Source organism: Rhinolophus sinicus, chromosome 15, assembly GCF_057876585.1.
Source record: "Rhinolophus sinicus isolate RSI-liver-muscle chromosome 15, RSI-T2T, whole genome shotgun sequence".
NCBI lineage: Eukaryota > Metazoa > Chordata > Mammalia > Chiroptera > Rhinolophidae > Rhinolophus > Rhinolophus sinicus.
The window spans coordinates 10078774-10098290 of NC_142515.1; the positions used below are offsets into that span (position 1 = coordinate 10078774).

The window sequence follows — 19517 nt, forward strand, 5'->3', positions numbered from 1 at the left end:
TTTTTATGGTTCCCAGAAACTAGTGCTTTTGTAAACTTACTGCTAGCTTGTAGCTCTTCAAAAATTTTGATTTTTTTTTTTTTGGGGGGGGTAACCAATTACAGGAAAAACTTAAACAGTTTGAAGCGCGATTAGCAGAAGAAAGGCATAATCGCTTGGAAGAACGTAAAAGGCAACGTAAAGAAGAACGCAGAATAACCTACTACAGAGAAAAAGAAGAGGAGGAACAGAGGAGGGCAGAAGAACAAATGCTGAAAGGTAACTAGACAGGAGTGGAGCTGTGATAACGCAAGATTGCTATTAGGGCACTTGATAGCAACTTTATTTCGAAAATAAAGGAATGAGGAATCAGGATTATTGGCTTATTAACTGCAACTAGTTCTCAGTTACTGAGAACTTAGTTGTCTGCAGTTTGTTGTATGTGATATCTGCTGATTTTCACATTTTTGGTGTTCTTTTAAAAATTAATGCTGCCTTTTAAATTTCATCACTGTTCTCTGTAGCATTAACATTTTTTGAGGAATATGTGCCAGATGAAGTCTGTCAAATGATCCTTTATCTGGAATCCCAGATCCTCAGGAGTTGGGTAGGGATTCCTAGTATCAGTCATTACAAAACTGTTAACGAGTGGCATGATACTTGTTTTTGTCAAATATCTTCTGCCCTTTAGCTGATTGTAAGCTATTTTTAAAACCTTAAAAGGATTTACTTCTATATTACTCTGCATGTTTAATATCAGAAAAGTAGACCTAGCACTAGGAAAGGTGTGGGTACGAGGCCCACATTCTAACTTAATATGTCCTATAGAGCGTGAAGAGAGAGAACGTGCTGAAAGGGCAAAACGTGAGGAAGAGCTTCGAGAATATCAGGAGCGGGTCAAGAAGTTAGAAGAAGTAGAAAGGAAAAAACGCCAAAGGGAGTTGGAAATTGAAGAAAGGGAGCGTCGTAGAGAGGAAGAGCGAAGACTTGGTGAGGATCCACTTTCTAGAAAGGTGAGTGTGTAGACTGTTGCCCTGGGATGACGCATGCTTGTCAGCCATTTCTCTTGCACGATACCCATATGTCAGTGCATGTGTTGGTGACTGGGCATGGTGTTATAAACTGGTTACATTCACCAGTCTCTTAAAGTCTAGTAATGCTTTGTCTTCCCAAAGACAAAGGTCCTTAACAGGGGGGAAAGTTAGACACAGTAACAAAACGGGGGTTTTATAGGCTTCAGTTCAAAGAGTACTTGTCAGTAAGAAAAATCTCATGAGACGAAGTAGTTGACAAAAGATAACACTCAGTGCTATGGAAGAGGGACTGTCCTTCCTGTTCCTTGGAAGGAGTTGTTGTGAATTAAGAGGATGATGTGAGTTCTTGAACTCCTTGGCACTCAAAGATTGGGTCTGGTGGACCAGCAGTATTCAGCATTCCCTGGGAGCTTGTTAGCAATGCAGAATTGCAGACCTAACACCAAACGTGAATCAGAATCTGCACTTTAACAAGAGTGGCAGGCGATGCAAATGCTGCTCTAAGTGTGTATTTTAAATGCACTCATGTCCAGAACTGACCTGTTTCTCCCTCTGTCTTGTGTCTATTTCCCTCCCCTGACTGGTGGCACTTTACCTACTTAATCACAGTTTTGAATCTACCGCTCCTTCTTCTGTTTCTAAATTCCTGCCTTTATTCATATTTTCCTTTTGCCTGTATTCTTCTATTCTCCATGCGCATAATCTTCCCCCTGCTTCAGACCTTCTGCTACATTATGACCCACTTGATTTTCCATAATGCGTGCTTGCTCATGACATCTGCTCTTGGGTTTCAAACTTTCCTTTGGTTGGTACTCATTACTTAGGGTAAAAGGCAAAACATGCCTTAACAGTCAGTCCTTTCATGATTACTGCTTTTGTCATTAGCTTTAGCTGTCAGATTTTCTGCTTAGTGTCACCTATATACTATAGCCATTCTGAGCTAGTTTCATGCCTTATCGTAAGTCTGTGACATCGACCTGTATGCTCTTTGTTTTCCCTGGCGTGTGCCCAGGCTTCCTCTTAAACAGAGTAAGTAGTTGGAGGATTTGTTGCCTGACTTTTCTCCACTCCTTTATTAGTATCAAACACTTACATTTATTGGAGGAACTGCTACTAGTCTTCATTTTCTGTTTTATAATTAATGTATGTGGATAGATTTTTAGTGTTGTTACTCCCCCCCCCCCCCCCCCCCCCGGCCTCACACCCCACACCCCCATTCAAGCCGTTGCTTCTCAGTCTACTTGTGTAGGACACAGCTCCCTGGCCCATGCTGATATTATGAGCCTTGTGTTCCCCCTGGCTGAGGCAGTCGGTTGTCAGTCGTTGGTTGGCCGCTCACAGCAGCCTTCGCCGGCTGCCAGCCACTCACGCTGGCCACCGGCCGCTCATGACGGCACACGTTAACCCATGGCTGCACACGGCAGCTCACAGCATCCCAGCTCCAGGGAGAGCTGTTGTTCACAAGCTGTAGAGGGCGCAGCTCACTGGCCCATATGGGAATCGAACTGGCGACTTCGGTGTTAGGAGCATGGTTGGACCTGATCCACCGGGCCGGCCCCAGTTTTGTTACTCTTGTTACTAATTCTTAGTTTTATTTTCTTGTCATCAGTGAATGTGGCCTTATATGATTTTTAATTTTTTTGAATTTAACACATTTTTCTGTTGTGTACTAATACGTCAGATTTTGAGTATTCTTTTTTCTTGGGCACAAAGTTCTTTGTGTATGACATCAGAGCTGTTGATATTTAATTTAATTTGCTTCATGTTAATTTGTGGAACATCATCTTCTGAAGAAAGTGGGATAATTTACCTGTGATTGTGTGTTCCTGATTTTTTTCTTTTAGTTTTGCAAATCTGCCCTATGTTCATGGTTTTGTTCCTTTTCAACCATTTGTTTCTGTTCTGTGCCCCCTTCCCACCTTCCCTTTCAATTGGAGAGTCTTTAGTTTTGTCTTTTTGCACTTTACATGGTAGATATTTTATTTGTTTTATTCCTAACATAGGTTTGGAGCTTTCTATTTGCTTCCATATCTCTGCCATTCCTTCTTTTTTTTAAGCCACACTTAAGAACTTTGCTCAGTTCATTTTTTTCTCTATTATTTTAGTGATCACCATCAGTGTTTTCCAAAATCTGTCAAACTTTAACACACTATATTTTTGAGAACTCTTCTGTCTCTTCAGAACAGAAAATATTGAGCATACCTATATTTATGTTTCATTGCAGTAAGCTGAATATTTTTGCCTCCAGAGCATTAAAACCCCTTATCTCTCTATTTGACTCATTTATTTAACAGTTTTACAGCCATATTGGCAAACATGATTTAGTTTCAAATATATTAACATTGTATCACCTTTTCTCCTGTGCACATAGTTTTTTTGTTTGTTTTAGTCTTGGTATTGTTACTCTGTTTTATTTCTTGGAAACTTTTAGAGTTTTCTCTATCCTTGGGGTAAAGGGAGTTTAAAATTTTCACCAAGACTATGTTTAGGTACCTAAATGTACAGTCTTTATTATTCCATCCTTTTTGTCACATGTGCCCTTTCAGTCAGGATTTTATTTAGAGAGGATTGAATTTCCTTAACTTAGGGAAGTTTTTTCTCCTTTTCTCTATTCCTTCACTGTTCACTTGGGAAAGTCTCTTAGAACAGCCCCCAACTTAAGAGAGAGCCCAGAGTCAGTAGCTATGATGGCAGATGACTCATCTGGCCATCGTTGTCCTTCACACTGCTTCTTATCACTAATTGTTGGAGGGTTTTGTGGCCAAGACACTTTAAAAAATTTAAATAAAGATCCTTTTATTCACCTACGTGGGATTATAGTTATTCTCAGCTTCATTAGATTTTTGTTAGGCCTTCCATCCCACACCTAGACCTTGTTTTATATCCTTCTTATATTTCTGATTGTGGCCTTAGGTTGTGTTTGTAGGAGCAGTCAAGCTGTTTCTGAGGTGTTTGTGATTCAAGCTGTGTGCATTGCCCCTTAACAAAGGTTGTAACAGCTTTACATTTTCACCTTAAAGGTGTTGAGTATCTCCCACTCCCTTTCCATAATTTTTAATGACGGTGCAGTATTTTGAAGTGGGAAATACTGTTTATTTAACCATTCCCTATTAGATATTTCATTTGTTCCACCTCTGTTTAGTAGGTACTGTTATGTACATTTGGGGACACTGGGCTCTTTTCACATAATCTCAAAAGAGAATTTCTAGGTCAAAGAAAATCTGGCGGCATTTTAATAATTCTAGGAGGCTGCTGCCACACTGCTTTCAAGTCTTGATTTATCAAAAAAAAATTTTAATTTTTTATTGGGGAATATTTGGGAACAGTGGGTTTTTCTAGGGCCTATCAGCTCCAAGTGAAGTTGTTGCCCTTCAGTCTAGTTGTGGAGGGCACAACTCAGCTCCAAGTCCAGTCGCTGTTTTCAGTCTGTAGTTCCAGGAGGCACAACCCACAATCCCATGCGGGAATTGAACCAGCAACCTTGTTGTTAAGAGCTCCCGCTCAAACCAACTGAGCCATCTGGCTGCCCCACCGGCACCTTGTTGTCTTCAATTTAGTTGTGGAGGGTGTAGCTCACTGGCCCATGTGGGTATCAAACTGGCAACCTTGTTGTTCAGAGCTTGTGCTCTAACCAACTGACCCATCTGGCCACCCTGTGATTTATCAATTTTTAAAGCCACCTGCAATACCTGCGAATACCAGTTTCACTGTACTATCAGTCTGATTTCAGGTTTAAAAAGAAACAATTTTTAAACTTGTTCATATTTAAAGACTTAAGATTGTTCAATAGAAGTTCGAAAACTGTTGAATTACAGTACCTGTAATTGTAATAAACATTGCATCTTAACTAACTTTGGTCAATGTAGGACTCTCGTTGGGGCGATAGAGATTCCGAAGGCACATGGAGAAAAGGACCTGAAGTAGAGTCTGAGTGGAGAAGAGGCCTGCCGGAGAAGTAAGTAGAGTTAAGGAAAGTAGTACCAGCTAATCGTAGGCCCTGTTAATATCTTATTAGTAGCTTTCTAATTGGTTTGTTTTATAGGGTTGGGGAAAGGAGAGCTGTGAAGAATTGTGTGCATCTCTATTACTGAAATGTTTTTCATAGTTTACTTCAATACTGCTGTAATTAATTGACTTCTAAACATTTTGAGAAATAATATGCTCCAGTTTTTTAATTCCCTAATTGAATAGTATTGAAGCCAGAGTAAGAATGAATAGTTCCATAACACATTTTTCTTTTCCTTTAAATTTAAGTAAATCAAACCATTCTTTAAAATTGCCAACGTACTGTTAGTAAAGTGCAGATACCTTTTAAGGCAGTTGTCTGCTTATTGCTTTATTCGTTGATGTAGTATTTTGGATTTTGTGGGGGTTTTTTTATTAGGAGAAAGTATTTTAGGAGCAGGATTAATGGATTTACATTGAAGTGATTTTTAAAAGTGAGTGAAATCCCCAAGGATCATGTGCTGTTTTAGAAAATTTCCTCCTAAAAATGTTTGGCTTGTTGCTCTGTAGGGAGTGGAGACGTGGAGAAGGGCGGGATGAGGAAAGGCCTCTCCGAAGAGATGATGATCGCCCCAGGCGTTCGGGGGAAGATGAAGAGAAAGAGTCTCCTCTTAGACCAGATGATGATCGGATTCCGAGACGTGGTGTGGATGATGACAGAGCTCCTAGACGAGGTCCTGATGAAGATCGGTTCTCTCGCCGCGGGGCAGATGATGACCGGCCCACCTGGCGTAATGCAGATGATGACCGGCCTCCCAGACGAATTACTGATGAAGACAGGGGCGGCTGGCGTCATGCGGATGATGACAGACCACCTAGACGAGGGCTGGATGAGGATAGAGGAAACTGGCGGACAGCTGAGGAGGACAGAGGACCAAGACGTGGGATGGATGAGGAGCGGGGGCCGCGGCGAGGAGGTGCTGATGAAGAGCGGTCATCCTGGCGTAATGCTGATGATGACCGGGTCCCCAGGCGCGGGATAGATGATGACCGGGGCCCCAGGCGCGGGATAGATGATGACCGGGGCCCCAGGCGCGGGATAGATGATGACCGGGGCCCCCGACGCGGGATAGATGATGACCGAGGCCCCAGACGCGGGATAGATGATGACCGGGGCCCCAGACGCGGGATAGATGATGACCGGGGCCCCAGACGCAGCATGGATGATGACCGAGGTCCTAGGCGCGGGATGGATGATGACCGGGGACCTTGGAGGAATGCCGATGATGATAGAATTTCCAGGCGTGGTGCAGATGATGACAGGGGGCCTTGGAGAAATATGGATGATGACCGGGTCTCAAGACGGGTGGATGATGATCGGATTCCCAGCAGAAGGGGCGAAGACTCGAGACCTGGTCTTTGGAGACCATTTGTCAAGCCAGGTAAAATTCTGGGATTTAGAAAACCAGATTGAGTGCTTTATAGAATCCATTTGATGTATTAACCAATAGAAAGTAAAAATTTTGCACAAGTTAATCTCCACTGTTTCTTAGATGGTAGCAGGTTATTTCAAACAAGGAATATCTAAAAGGGCTAATTACATTTTGATTTTTTAATAAGAAAGTTATTCTTCAACTGAAAAAATGAAATATTAATGGATATATGACAGATTGGGCTATATTACTGTTTCTAGATAAACTGGTCTTTTATCTTTCCTAGAGTATCTCTGCAGTGACTTTTATGTCAAAAGCTTGCCTTCAGTATCCCACACACCAAAACAAATTAAATGACTTCACCTTTTTTCTGCTTTAGTGATGTCACGTGCTTTGTTTTCCTTTTGCCTTGTTGACTGCTGCTTTAAGGGCTCCTCTTCCTGTGTTCATACGTTAAGTATGCGTGTTCTTCAGGTTCTGTCCTGGACCAATCCCATAATAAATAATGAAGAAAAGAACACTCTTACTAAACATTGGTCTGTACTCGTGCCACCCATGGGATTATGTTCATGGGAAGAGCTCATTTCCTTATTTTTCAGTCTTTGGCCTGCTCATCTTTTCATACTTCATTATTCTTGAGCAATTGTATGTAAGTCTGTGACTTTTACCATCTTTCCCAGATGACTTCTTTCCTTACCTTTAGACGTGTTTCCAACAAAATATCTGCCTGGAAGTGTCACACTGACCCTTTAGGCTCAACCTATCAAAACTGAATTCACACACACACACACACACACACACCTCCTACACACATATATACAAATACTTCCCTTCAGGGACACCACTGTCCACAGTTGTGTCAGCTGGAAATCTGGGATTTGTTCGCCCTCTCTTTCATCCTTTAGGTTAAATCTCCCATTTAGTTCAGTTCTGCCTGTCCAGTGTTCCTTAAGCCCACCCACTTCCCTATTCCCCATGCATGTACTTGGGTCTGGGCCACCATCATTCTTTCTTTGAACTCTTGTTACCGGTCTCTGCTGGCTCAGTGTAATCTGATTTAAATGCAAATTTAAGTGAGCAGTTTTCTTGCCTTTAGCCTTAGTGGTTCTGGTGCATACTTCACTCTCTTCTGGTGTAATGCTGATGATTGGGGTCCCAGACGAAGCATGGATGATGCCCGGGGTCCCAGGTGCCGGTTAGGTAATGATCAGGGCCCACTTCATTCTGCTGTCTAGCTGTGTGACTCTGGGCAAGCTGCTTAACTTATGTGTGCCTCCAATAAAATTGGGATAACAGTGTAGTTCTCATTAATTTGCATTAGTTGTGTTTTATAAAGTCTGTGAATACTGAACCATTTGCTCCTAGGAGAAATACAAAAAGGTTAGGTTCCTGTGAGCTGCTATTCCCAACATTTTTGTCAACCAGACAGTACATAACCTTGTTTATTACATTTCCATTTAAACATACCTTATTTAATATATATTGTTGATTCGTTAATGTTGAACTCACGGCCAGCAGCATTGCAACTTGTTCCTTAGTGAAGCCTATCTAATACATGCACTCTATCCCATCCATCACCTTCTTGTACTTGGGAACACTAGCTAACACTTTAGCACAATGCTTGGGCCATTTATACAATGAAATCACCAACCAAAAGCACTAAAATGTAAAAATGTGACAGTAACTAGACCTCCAAAAGGACACATATTTAAAGTATGAGAGCTGCAGCAAGATGGCAGAGCGTCGTCACCTTGTTTGACCTTAGCCTAGAATGTGCTTGTCAGGCGACTCACATTTTGTTACTTTGCATGTATCTGCGAGTGAATGTAAAAGTTCTCGAGTATTACTTTAGAAGGTACAAATAAATTTTATCATGTAGGCAGATTATCAACTATGAAACCTTGGCTCAGCTGTGGATAGGATTGAATATGTTAATATATGCAGAGTTAAGAATAGTGCTGTGGCACGTACTATAAATGCTAACGGCCATAATAATTATTAGCCTTAGAGCTATAATACATTTTCATTGAAATCTCTGTTCCCTTTGGCCTCTTTGTGCAGATATGTATAAATAAAATGTTTCTTGATTGGGATACCACATGGATAAATGTGAAGTGTTGGGCAGGGTCAAAGGATTTATCCTTGTTTCATGACTGCGTGGGTGGTAAATGGTGGAGGGCAGGGATATGAAAAGAGTTTTTGGTTACAAAGGTTTTGAAAATGTTACAAGATATAAATGAACTCATAATTGGGGCTCTGTCTCTCAGAGATCTAGGTCTTAACCCTCACCCTTTATGTTTTCTGCTTAAATTAGTTGTTTACCATCAAAACAGATTTTCTTTATATCCAGAATCTCTACATACGGGATACTCAACCCAGGCTTTGTAAGTTTCTTATATGTTCCTATATGTTTGAAAAACATGATAGGTAGACATAAATAGCTGGTGATTCTGTGAAATGAGGTGAATGGCTTTAGTTTTTGTTTTTTTCGTCATGAGGTGTGGTGTCTTAAATTAGTATTTAGAATGATGATGGATTAATGTTAACATTAAGATCTCTATTCATAATTGCTAATCTGTTTCTTGAGTGGAAAAAATTTTTCGCTTCTTTAAAAAAATAGGTGGATGGAGAGAGAAAGAAAAAGCCAGAGAAGAGAGTTGGGGTCCACCTCGAGAGTCAAGACCATCAGAAGAACGTGAATGGGATAGAGAAAAAGAGAGAGAGAGAGATGGTCCAGATCGTGACGAGAACGACAAGGACCCCGAGAGAGAAAGGGACAGAGAGAGAGATGGGGATCGAGAGGAGCGCTTCAGACGTCCAAGGTTAGGTGTTCTGATAGCACGTTTGTGGTTTACAGTCAGGATCCTCTCACACACTCTCCTTGTACTCCCAGCCGGTTTTGAGAAATGGTGCTCCTTGTTCCTCCCTCTGCCCAAATTTATCTATTAGAATTATATTGTAGCTTTTTTTTAAAAAAAAAAGAATTTTAGAGGTCATCTAATTGAACATTCCCTCTTAACAAAGTGAGAAAGTGGAGGCGTGAGCTTTGTGGCTATCTGCAGGTTGTATAACTCTTGGTCCAGTTATCTTTGCCAGTCCATTGCTTTCTCCCTGTGGTTTAGGTCATCAGTTTTGTTGCCTTTAAATTATTAAAAGCCCTTTTATTAGGTTGGTGCAAAAGTAATTGCGGTTTAAAAGGTTAAAACATAGTTGCAGAAACCTCAATTACTTTTGCACCAACCTAATAGGAGTTGTAAAAGTTCTAGCCTGTTTCCTTAAGCCAAAGTGGCTTTGTATTGATAAATCTAGATCGTCACTGTTAAATTTTCTGCAGGAATGAAAATGTCCTATATCTGTAGTGTCTGTTATGGTAGCCAGCCGTCACAAGGGGCTGTTGACCATTTGGAATATGGTTAGTGCTACTGAGGGAAAGTCTTGATTTTATTTTAGTTAACTTAAATTTAAGTAGCCACATGTGGGTAGTGGCTGCTGCGTTGGACAGCACAGCTCCAGATGTTCTCACTTGCCCAGATTGAGGTCAAGTGGTGAGTTTAAACTTCATCTCTGTTATAGTCGTAAACTCTCTGAGCACCAACTTCGACATGATTACCTATGTCGTCTTAACAACAGAACTTAGAATATGTCGTTTTGAATGGCTACAGGGATGAAGGTGACTGGAGAAGAGGCCCAGCTGAGGAAGTTTCAAGCTGGAGAGATTCAAGTCGTCGTGATGATAGGGATAGAGATGACCGTCGTCGTGACAGAGATGATCGCCGTGATCTGAGAGAAAGACGAGATGACAGAGACCGCAGAGGACCTCCTCTCAGAGCAGAGCGTGAAGAAGGTATGAGTGGTCTGAACTATTGGAGAACCATAATTTCTGGGGGAATTTTGGATTTTATTTAATTGTAAATTTGTATGAACACCAAAATTAAGGTAGGTGGTGGATACTTATTCAGTTGAGAAGTCATGGATTTCATAAATTTACTCATTGGTTGCTTTATGAAGTTAGCTCATCTCTAAATTCAAAGTATAATACTGTTTCCCCAAAAATAAGCCCTAACCAGAACATAAGCCCTAGCATAATTTTTCAGGTTGACATCCTCTGAACATAAGCCCTAATGCATCTTTTGGAGCAAAAATTAATATAAGACCTGGCCTTATTTTTGGGGAAACACAATAGTAAACTAAATTAGAGAGTAAGCAAAAAATATATACAAGTTGTGATTAAAAAATACGGTGAATGTTTAAATAAAAACAATTTACTACAGTAAAAGACACTGTCATCGATCCCCCTCAAAATACTACCCCTCACTTTGAACACATCCCATCGTTCTTGCCACTTTCTGAAGCGGTTCTGGAAGTCCTCTTTCATGAGTGTCTTTAGTTGTGCTGTTGCGGCTGCCTCGATGTCCTGAGTTGGTTCAAAACGTTTTCCTTTCATGGTCATTTTGACTTTGGGGGGAAGAACCAGAAGTTGCACGATGCCAGATCCTGTGAATAAGGTGGATGAGGACACACTGTAATGTTTTTGACAGAGAATGTTGTACCAGAAACGATGTGTGACACAAAATACAGTGAACTCTGCTGCTGAGTGCCATCCAACGGAAAGGCAGGAATCTTCAGTACGGGAAGCGGTGCGCCGAACCTTAGTTATAGTGTGTGACAAATTTCAACTTGTTCGGTGCAGCTACGGTTGAGAGAAGGTGTGTTTAAAAGTGTGCTGTAAATCATCCTGTGTCACACATTGCTTCTGGTACACGGCAACTTGTGTCAAATGAACACGTCGGTGTGTCCTCATTGACATTCACCGGATCTGGCACCATGCAACTTCTGGCTCTTTCCCAAAGTCCAAGTGATTGGGGACATCGAGGCAGCTGCGACAGCACAACTAAAGACACGAAAGAGGATTTCCAGAACCGCTTCAGAAAGTGGCAAGAACGATGGGATAAGTATTGTTGGAAGCCGGCAGAGGTGGGGGGAGTAATTTGAGGGGGATTAATGGCAATGTGTCTTTAACTATAATAATTTTTTTTTGTTTAAACATTCACTATGTTTTGATATCACACCTCATACAGGTGAAAAGTTTATGTAAATGAAATAATTTATCAGTTATTTAATTTAAGTCAGATTAGTACAAAGTGTAAAACATTCTCTGAAATTGTAACAATTAAAACTTTAGTAAAATTTTTTTAAAAATTAGTAATTCCTTATCATCTAACAGTCTGATGGTCTCAAACTCGTCTTTTTTTTGGGGGGGGGGGAACATTGGGGAACAGTGTGTTTCTCCAGGGCCCATCACCTCCAAGTCGTCGTCCTTCAATCTAGTTGTGGAGGGCGCAGCTCAGCTCCAAGTCCGGTCGCCATTTTCAGTCTTTAGTTGCAGGGGGCTCAGCCCACTATCCCATGCGGGAATCGAACTGGCAACCCTCTTGTTCAGAGCTCGCACTGTAACCAACTGAGCCATCCGGCCGCCCCCAGTAAAAACTTTTAATGTTTAAAATGATCATTGCATTTAAGTAGTTGTCTCAACAATCTTTTAGTATTAGTACCACTGGATTATAAAGATATTTCTTCTATTATAATTGTAATTAAAAATTTTCTTATGGCTAATTAGCTGTTAAAATGTCTTCAAGAGCCAAAAGTCCTTTTAATTTTAAAATTTTTCATTCAGCCAGATTTTTGTCACTTTGTCTTAGTTTTTGCTTTTGTTGTTAAAGCAATTACCACACTTGCCAAGCCAATGATTTCTTCTTGTTTGCAAATGTGAATTATATCTTAGTGTGTATGTTTTAAAGATTTTGTGAGAAATAGTATCAAAATGATTAAAATGTATTTAGCTTTTATTGTTTTTTTTTTTTAATGTATAACAATGTTTAATTATATCAGTTTCCTGTCAACACAAGTCTTCTGATGATTATATTGGCCATATTATAGTGGAGGCTCTTCCACTAAAGGCTCACATAGTTTCCATTGTATTATTTCTCTCGCCAAACTCAGTTCACTTTCAGCCTGAAGAATCACCTCTTTTATTTGGCCACCCTGAAATTGGTCTTCTAATTTCTTAACATCTGGTTCTGCTTTAACCATATCCAGCTTCTCATTTGTGATTTTTTTTGGTATACTTTCTGTATGCTGCATTTTTAGGGATTTGCTCAAGAACATCAAGAATCTTTGTGTACAGTATTCATAGCCTCTCATGTGGATTCTCATACACCCAATCCCACAAGACCAGTGGTCTTCAGCAAGCCTGCCATGGCAGCCCCCTTTTATTGGTTTTTCATGGCGATTCTGTATTATCTTCAGTACAGGATTTCTGAGTAACTTGAGGCATTCCTTTTTCTGAAGTTGTTTAGTCTGAGCCAATAGAATATAGTACAAACTTTATTTTTCTTTCAATTAAACTTTTAGCAAGTTCTTGGAGACGTGCTGATGACAGGAAAGATGACCGGGCAGAAGAGCGGGATGCCCCTCGTCGTGTTCCTCCCCCAGCTCTTTCAAGAGATCGGGAAAGAGACCGAGACAGAGAAAGAGAAGGTGAAAAAGAGAAGGCCTCGTGGAGAGCTGAGAAAGATAGGGAATCTCTTCGTCGTACTAAAAATGAGACTGATGAAGACGGGTGGACTACAGTACGACGTTAAGTCTCAAGATAATGGATTCAAACTCATGTCTTACATAGGTTTGATTACATTCAAGGATTATTATACTTGTGCTTCAACCTGTCTAAATTGGATTCTTTAATGTTGTCTCACCATAACACAAAAAGCATGAACTTGTATTAATCCTATATAATAGATTGATCATGCACCGTATCCACAGGAGGTTGGAAAACCATGCCATTTTCTGGAATTTAAGGTGTTGCATTATTTCATCAATCACTTGTTTACAAAAAAGAAAAACTAAAAAATAAATTTAAAATGTGAACCCTTCAGGTATTGAGTAACACCTATATCTTGGTATAGAGCTGATCCTTTTTTTTTTTTTTTTTTTTTTTTATTTTGAAATATATTAATTTGGAATGAGGTAAGGTTCTGTTATAGAAAATGTATTTCATGACTCTTTAAAGCAGGGAGCTGACACAGTTTTCACATCATTAGCAGCTGAGACATACCTCTATACCTCTAGGTATTTTGAGGTATTACCTAAATTTAGAAAGTTTTTAGGTTCACTTTAAGTGCAGTAAACATTACCAGCATTGGATACAGTGGGATTTTCTGTAGATTTTACTTGAGAGGTGAGTATAAAGCAATTCTCAGACATTGTTGTAATGACAAGAATACCACCCAAGTGTGAATCCAAAACAGAGGATTTAAATTTTAAAGCATTTGGTAAACTATTGCTGAGCTTTTTTCTGGTGCCAGTAGCAACCTGCTCTTCCATTAATGGAGAACTCATGCGTTTCAAGCATTTTAAATATGACAATATTTATAAATGTGTGGTTTGGAGGAATTGTTTAAAATTCTTTTTCTTAATTTCCTTTCTCTTCAGCATAGATTCTTTCAATAAGTAATTTGTAGTAACGACTGTGTTGACTTCAATTTTGGAGTGAAGTAGCTACGTTAAAGATTAACTATTTGGTCTCATTGAAGCCAACACAGAACTTGCTGCTGTGGTATTTCTTTAATGATAAATAAAATACTTACAGAATTTGTTTTAGTGTTGATTTGTGGTTATAGTCAAAGTGGTTTTTTATAGTGGTGAATTTGCATATTCAGTTGAGTTCATTTTACTTGAGTTTTACTAGTGCCATTAAGTGTCTCAGTGTCTAGATCCAAGAGAATAACCTGAACGTAACATAAAGCAAATGTGGCTAGGATGTCTCTCCTACGACGTCCTCCTTTATTAACGAGGACCCCTTCGTTTCCTTGTAATGCTGTTGTCTGAGCCTGTATGCGTGTGTGTGTGTGTGTGTGTGTGGGGGGGTGTGTACCATCTTGGGCTTTCCTTTGAAATGAGAAAAATCATAGTTCAGAGAATGTTAGTTATAGTGGCTGTAGACACTTAAATTATTTCCGATGTTGAGTAGCGGTGAAAATTCCTGTTGGTACAGCTGTAAGGCCAGAAGAGGGAGTATTGATGTTACCATGATGGAAACCACAGTTTTAAACATTTAGCTTTCTTTCCAAACAAGTGAACGTCTTTAAAAGGTCTTTTGTGGAGGGCCTTTTCTTTTGTAAACTGCTCTGAGTCTTAAGTTACTAGAGGGGGACTGTCCTGTGACATCACAGGCTCCAGTGGACAGTTCATGTAAGAGGGTTCGTTTAGATGCATGTCTGCTGATCAGGTTCCCAGGCTCGTCTGCAAGCCCACCCTTCCTGTCAGGACCCCTTGGTAGGCCAAGTGCAGCGCACAAGATAAGAAGAAGGGTCTGCTGCTGCTTGGTGGGCCTGATCTTAGGTTTCCATTCTCAGGGCTTAGCCACGTCCCCCACTCCTGACCCCCCATTTATTCACAGGTGTCAAGGGAAAGCTGACCAACCTACTCACGCGCAGAAGTCTTCATGTTCCCAGTGACTACTTCATTTTTCTTTTTTTTTTTTTAAAGATTTTATTGGGGAAAGGGAACAGGACTTTGTTGGGGAACAGTGTGTACTTCCAGGCCTTTTTTCCAAGTTGTTGTCCTTTCAGTCTTAGTTGTGGAGGGTGCAGCTCAGCTCCAGGTCCGGTTGCCTGTCGCTAGTTGTAGGGGCGCAGCCCACCATCCCTTGCGGGAGTCGAACCGGCAACCTGGTGGTTGAGAGCCCACGCTCCAACCAACTGAGCCATCTGGGAGCTCAGCGGCAGCTCAGCTCAAGGTGCCGTGTTCAATCTTAGTTGCAGGGGGCTGAGCCCACCATCCCTTGCAGGACTCGAGGAATTGAACTGGCAACCTTGTGGTTGAGAGCCCACTGGCCCATGTGGGAATCGAACCTGCAGCTTTCGGAGGTAGGAGCATGGCGCTCTAACCGTCTGAGCCACCGGGCCAGCCCAACTACTTCATTTTTAAACTAGAATACCATTTCTGTTAATACAGGTGGATGTGGGGGTGGAGACAGTGGCCAGGAGAAGGTTGGCCTCTGTATGTGTGGCATATTTTTACGCCAAGGACTACCTGTTTTTTATTACCAAAGACACTTTGATTTATCATTTCACAAGGCTAATTGACATTTGGGACACTACGGAAGGACTGTTTCTCAGGTGTCCAAGAGCAGACTGGAAAGTTACGCTAACACTGAAACTTTCGTTTTCTTTCCCTTCAAGTATACATGTATTTGTGGTATTTTAAAACATGTAATTTTGGCTTATAATAAATCTGTGCCAAAAGTTGTAATCAAAGTAATTCTGCAGCTTCCAAAAAGGACTTCACAAGGAAAATCAAAATTCAAAGACATTAAAAGCCGCTGGAAATGTCTACAGAAAAGGACCAGCCGGTCAAGGCAGTCGCAGCTCAAGTCGTGTATCCATACGAGTACGTCATTTTGTTTGTAGCCAAATACACTGCATGTTCTTAATAAGAATGTTTTCACACTGATTTTATAAACTTTGAACAATTGGAAGGTTGCTTTTAAATGTATGAGTGACTAGTATACTTTTCGTAACAGATCTCTGGAAAATTAATTAACAGCAGTAATAGTCTCTGTTCATGCTTTAACTTCCAGTATTTTAATGTTAGCTGGAAAGCAGGCAAATGTGGAGGGTGTGACATGGGGTGCATTTTGAATAGATTAATATAGTGGTTACCTGACTAGTTGTGAGGTCTTCTGGATACCTTTCCCAACACTCTCCTGACTTCCAGACTTAAGTTAACTCCATGTTTAGGTACATACCACCAAGGCATTCTCATATTGAAGATACATTAAAGCCACTTGCCTGAGACCTGGAAAGGGTCTATAATTGGGCTCTTTTTAAAAATACAAAGTAGCCGCCTGCCTAGTCCTGGTCTGACGAATGAATGCATTAATCTGTTTTATAGGGACCCTTGAAAAGGTAGAACAGCGGTAGAAGAGGTAAATTCATACTGTCCTGAATGCTACGCAAAAAGCAACTAATTTAAGGCTGGTATGTTTTCTAGCAAAAACAACAGAATAAGTACATGGCTTTATTAAGCTACTTGAGTTTAGGCCCCGTCAAATCTGCACTTGTATGGCCTGGCACTAAAGTAGAGGAGTGGATTCTTTTTTCCTTGCCTAGAAACCCTGTGCCTGTCCCCCTCCTCGTTTCCATGCCCCTTTCTTGAACAAAAAGGCTCACAAGCCATCCAATGTTATTTACACCAGCCTCTCACACCTTCAAAGGAGTGTTCACACCATTCTGCTGTGGAGGAAGTTAGCTGTTTAACATGAGAGCAGTCTAACCTCTCATAACCTAATCTACTGGAATCTTTATATACTTAGACTAAATCTCTTGCTAGTATTTTCAGACAATGATGCATTTTGTTTTAGGTGAGTTCATCTTAATCTCCAGTTTTGCCTCTTTTTTTTTTTTTTTTTTTTAAATTTTATTGGAGAATAGTGTGTTTCTCCAGGGCCCATCAGTTCCAAGTTGTCATTCAATCTGGTTGTGGAGGGCACAGCTCGATGGCCCATGTGGGAATCGAACTGCCAACCCTGTTCAGAGCTCGTGCTCTGAGCCATCCGGCCGCCCCTTGCCTCTGGTCTTGATCTAGCTACATGCCATGGTGTGGCATTCAGCCTGGTGAATTTAAAAATAAGGGGGGGCGGGGGGGAGGAGATAAAGTAGGAGTTAAGAACCTTTGCCTAAGGATCAGGTTTCATCTGGTTTATGATAACTGGTGGGGTTCCAGAAACAGACTGGGGCCTTCCTGTGGGAAAGGGAATATGAGGGAGTGGTGGTCCTTGTGTCCCAGTCCCTGCTCCACAATTAGTATTTATTTTGGTTTGAGCAGTGCCTGTGCCTAAAGCCCGACAGCCCAGAGTGGAACCTTCTTGAACACAGGTTATTATTATTAACCTAGAGCGCAAAACATTCCATCTTCCATTTAGAGAGGCAACAGCTGGAATGAGCTTTCACAATTTAGGAACTCTGAAATTGAACAATTCAGGGTCAATGCTGCTGCCTCCTGACATTAAGATAAGTGTTTTTAAAGAACTGGAAATGGGGGTGGGGTGGGTACATAGACAAAAGGCTAAGTAGCAAAGTTATAGGCAAGATTAATGAATTCATATACTGTTACTGTATAAATACACAAGTTTTTTAAACAGCACCATTTCCAAGTGTATACACAATATGATTATAACTTGGCACAATTTTTAAAGGTGGAAAACGCTAGTTGCTACTTTAGTAATAAAAGATCTGGTACATAAAAGGATAAGGAGCCGTACTCTACCTGCTACAGATTGTGCATTTTCCACCTCCAGCTAGGACGAACAAGCCACAGGGAGGGAATACCCACCCAAATTAACACTGGAAAGGTTACTAAACCTCCACTTCCCAACACAGTGATGCCACCAGGGGCTCGCTTCACCTGGAATTAGATAACTGGTTAAGGACAACTAAGAAATATTGTTTCAAACAATAAAATAGTCATTTTGCCGCCGACATTCCGTAAAATCGCCAGTTCTAAGTTCAATTAAGAGGCTTTTAAAAAAATATTCTAGACCTAGTAAAGTGCCTCTGTTCATAAAATTAAACATACAAGATTAGATTGAGACAATTTCATACTGATGATGTGCACCTAAAGTAGGTCGACGTTTACAGTAAATAAACAGCGTCTCAAAGTTGCCATATTTCAGTTGGAAAACACACAGCCTTCACCGTTTGGGTGTGCACACCCTAGAAACTAAACAAATCAAGATTTTAGCGTCTAGTCTCGACCGCCCTTTGACAAAGTACTTGGAACGGCCGGCTTGCTTTGAAAAAACCAATACATCCCAAGTTGGACCAACGGCCGAGCTCCACGCCTCCCCAACAGCGAGGAAGAGATGGTGTGCAGACCAAAAAGGAGCGTGGGCAGGCGGTGACCCCGGTGGCGTCAGGTGGCAGCAGGCCGAGCTCAGCGCAGCTTCTTGCCCTGAAGGCCGTCCCTGGCGCTGCGTGGGGGAGGCCGCGCGGCGGGCGGCGGCGGCACTTTGGAGAGCGGGCAGTACTTGATGGTGTGCGCGTTGTCACCGCTGGCGCCACACAGGGGACACGTATAGCGACGCAGCACGGGACACAGGACTCGCCCGTCGGGTCCCTTCAGGATGTGGGTGGTGTAGAGCGCCACAGCCTCCTTGTTGTTCCGGCAGAACACGCACACCTGCAGCTCCGGCTTGAGCAACCGGGCGGCTGCAGCCCCGGAGGCGGCGTGCAGCCGGGGCTCGGCCGCCCACGCCGGGGCCCGCTCCTCGCGCGGCGCCAACTCGGCCGTGGCGGTAGCGGCGGGCGCGCAGCCCAGCAGCACGGCTGCGGCGCGGCCAGCGAACGGGCTCAGCTCTGCGAAGCGCTCCTCCAGCAGCCCAGCCTCAGTGGGGCCCGCGCAGAGCTCCAGCGCGCGCAAGTCCAGCGCGCCCCCCAGGTAGCGGGCCCCAGTCCCCGGCTCATCGCTGTCGTCGTCTTCGTCCTCGTCGTAGTCCGGCGGCCCCAGCGCCGGCCCTAGCGCCCCGGGCCCGGTCCCCGAGTGGGGAGAGCAACAAGACGAGGAAGACGAAGACGGTGGGGAGCCGCCGTCTCCGCCGCTGGCGCAGCCGAAGCGCTGCTCGCTGTCCACCGCCTTGGTGATGAGCGTGGCGAGCCCCAGGTAGTCATTCCACGAGCTGAAGGGCTGCGGGTGCGCCGGGCCCTGGGCGCTCACGTAGCGGGCGTTGGGCACGAGCGCCATGGGCGCGGGGGCGCGGCCGCGGCGGGGCGAGTGGGGAGCCCAGTGGAAAGCCTCCATGGGCGGGCTGCAGACCGCGCGCGCCGCCTCCCCGCCGCCGCCGGCGCGGGCCGGACGGAAGGGACGCGCCGAGCCTGTCCGCCGGCCTGCCGCGGGGTGGGGCCGCCTCGCCGCCTTTTATCGGGCCCCGATCCTCCCCGCCCCCCGGCCTCGCTGCTGCAGCCCTGCCCCCTGTGCTTCCTCGCCCGGGCCACCTCACCCGTGCCCCGGACGGAGGCGGAGCAGAGGCGGGCGGGCGAGCAATGCGCGCTCTCCACTCGAGCCCGCGCAG

General features: G+C 42.9%; 3 protein-coding genes and 1 pseudogene across 4 annotated transcripts in view; 2 read left to right on the forward strand and 2 right to left on the reverse strand.

Moving 5' to 3' along the window:
• The window catches only part of EIF3A (eukaryotic translation initiation factor 3 subunit A), a 36085-nt gene extending 22043 nt beyond the window's left edge, over nt 1-14042 (forward strand). The window contains exons 16-22 of the mRNA XM_019725265.3: nt 105-258; nt 808-992; nt 4880-4968; nt 5529-6400; nt 9012-9213; nt 10054-10235; nt 12803-14042. Of these exons, the coding sequence (XP_019580824.3) occupies nt 105-258; nt 808-992; nt 4880-4968; nt 5529-6400; nt 9012-9213; nt 10054-10235; nt 12803-13032 (1914 nt within the window). The 3' untranslated portion in view covers nt 13033-14042. The remainder of the gene's footprint in view (nt 1-104; nt 259-807; nt 993-4879; nt 4969-5528; nt 6401-9011; nt 9214-10053; nt 10236-12802) is intronic.
• LOC109444119 (NADH dehydrogenase [ubiquinone] 1 alpha subcomplex subunit 5 pseudogene) lies at nt 12323-12648 on the reverse strand (annotated as a pseudogene).
• A 2800-nt stretch (nt 14043-16842) lies between the features above and the next one.
• On the reverse strand, nt 16843-19246 carry NANOS1 (nanos C2HC-type zinc finger 1). Its single transcript, XM_019725264.3, has one exon. It carries the CDS (start codon nt 19244-19246, stop codon nt 18383-18385), a length of 864 nt encoding a protein of 287 aa, XP_019580823.1. The 3' UTR covers nt 16843-18382.
• The window catches only part of CACUL1 (CDK2 associated cullin domain 1), a 227540-nt gene continuing 226991 nt past the window's right edge, over nt 18969-19517 (forward strand). For both annotated transcript variants that reach the window (XM_074338983.2, XM_088791834.1), the window contains exon 1: nt 18969-19108. The gene's annotated coding sequence lies outside the window, so the exon portion shown is untranslated. The remainder of the gene's footprint in view (nt 19109-19517) is intronic.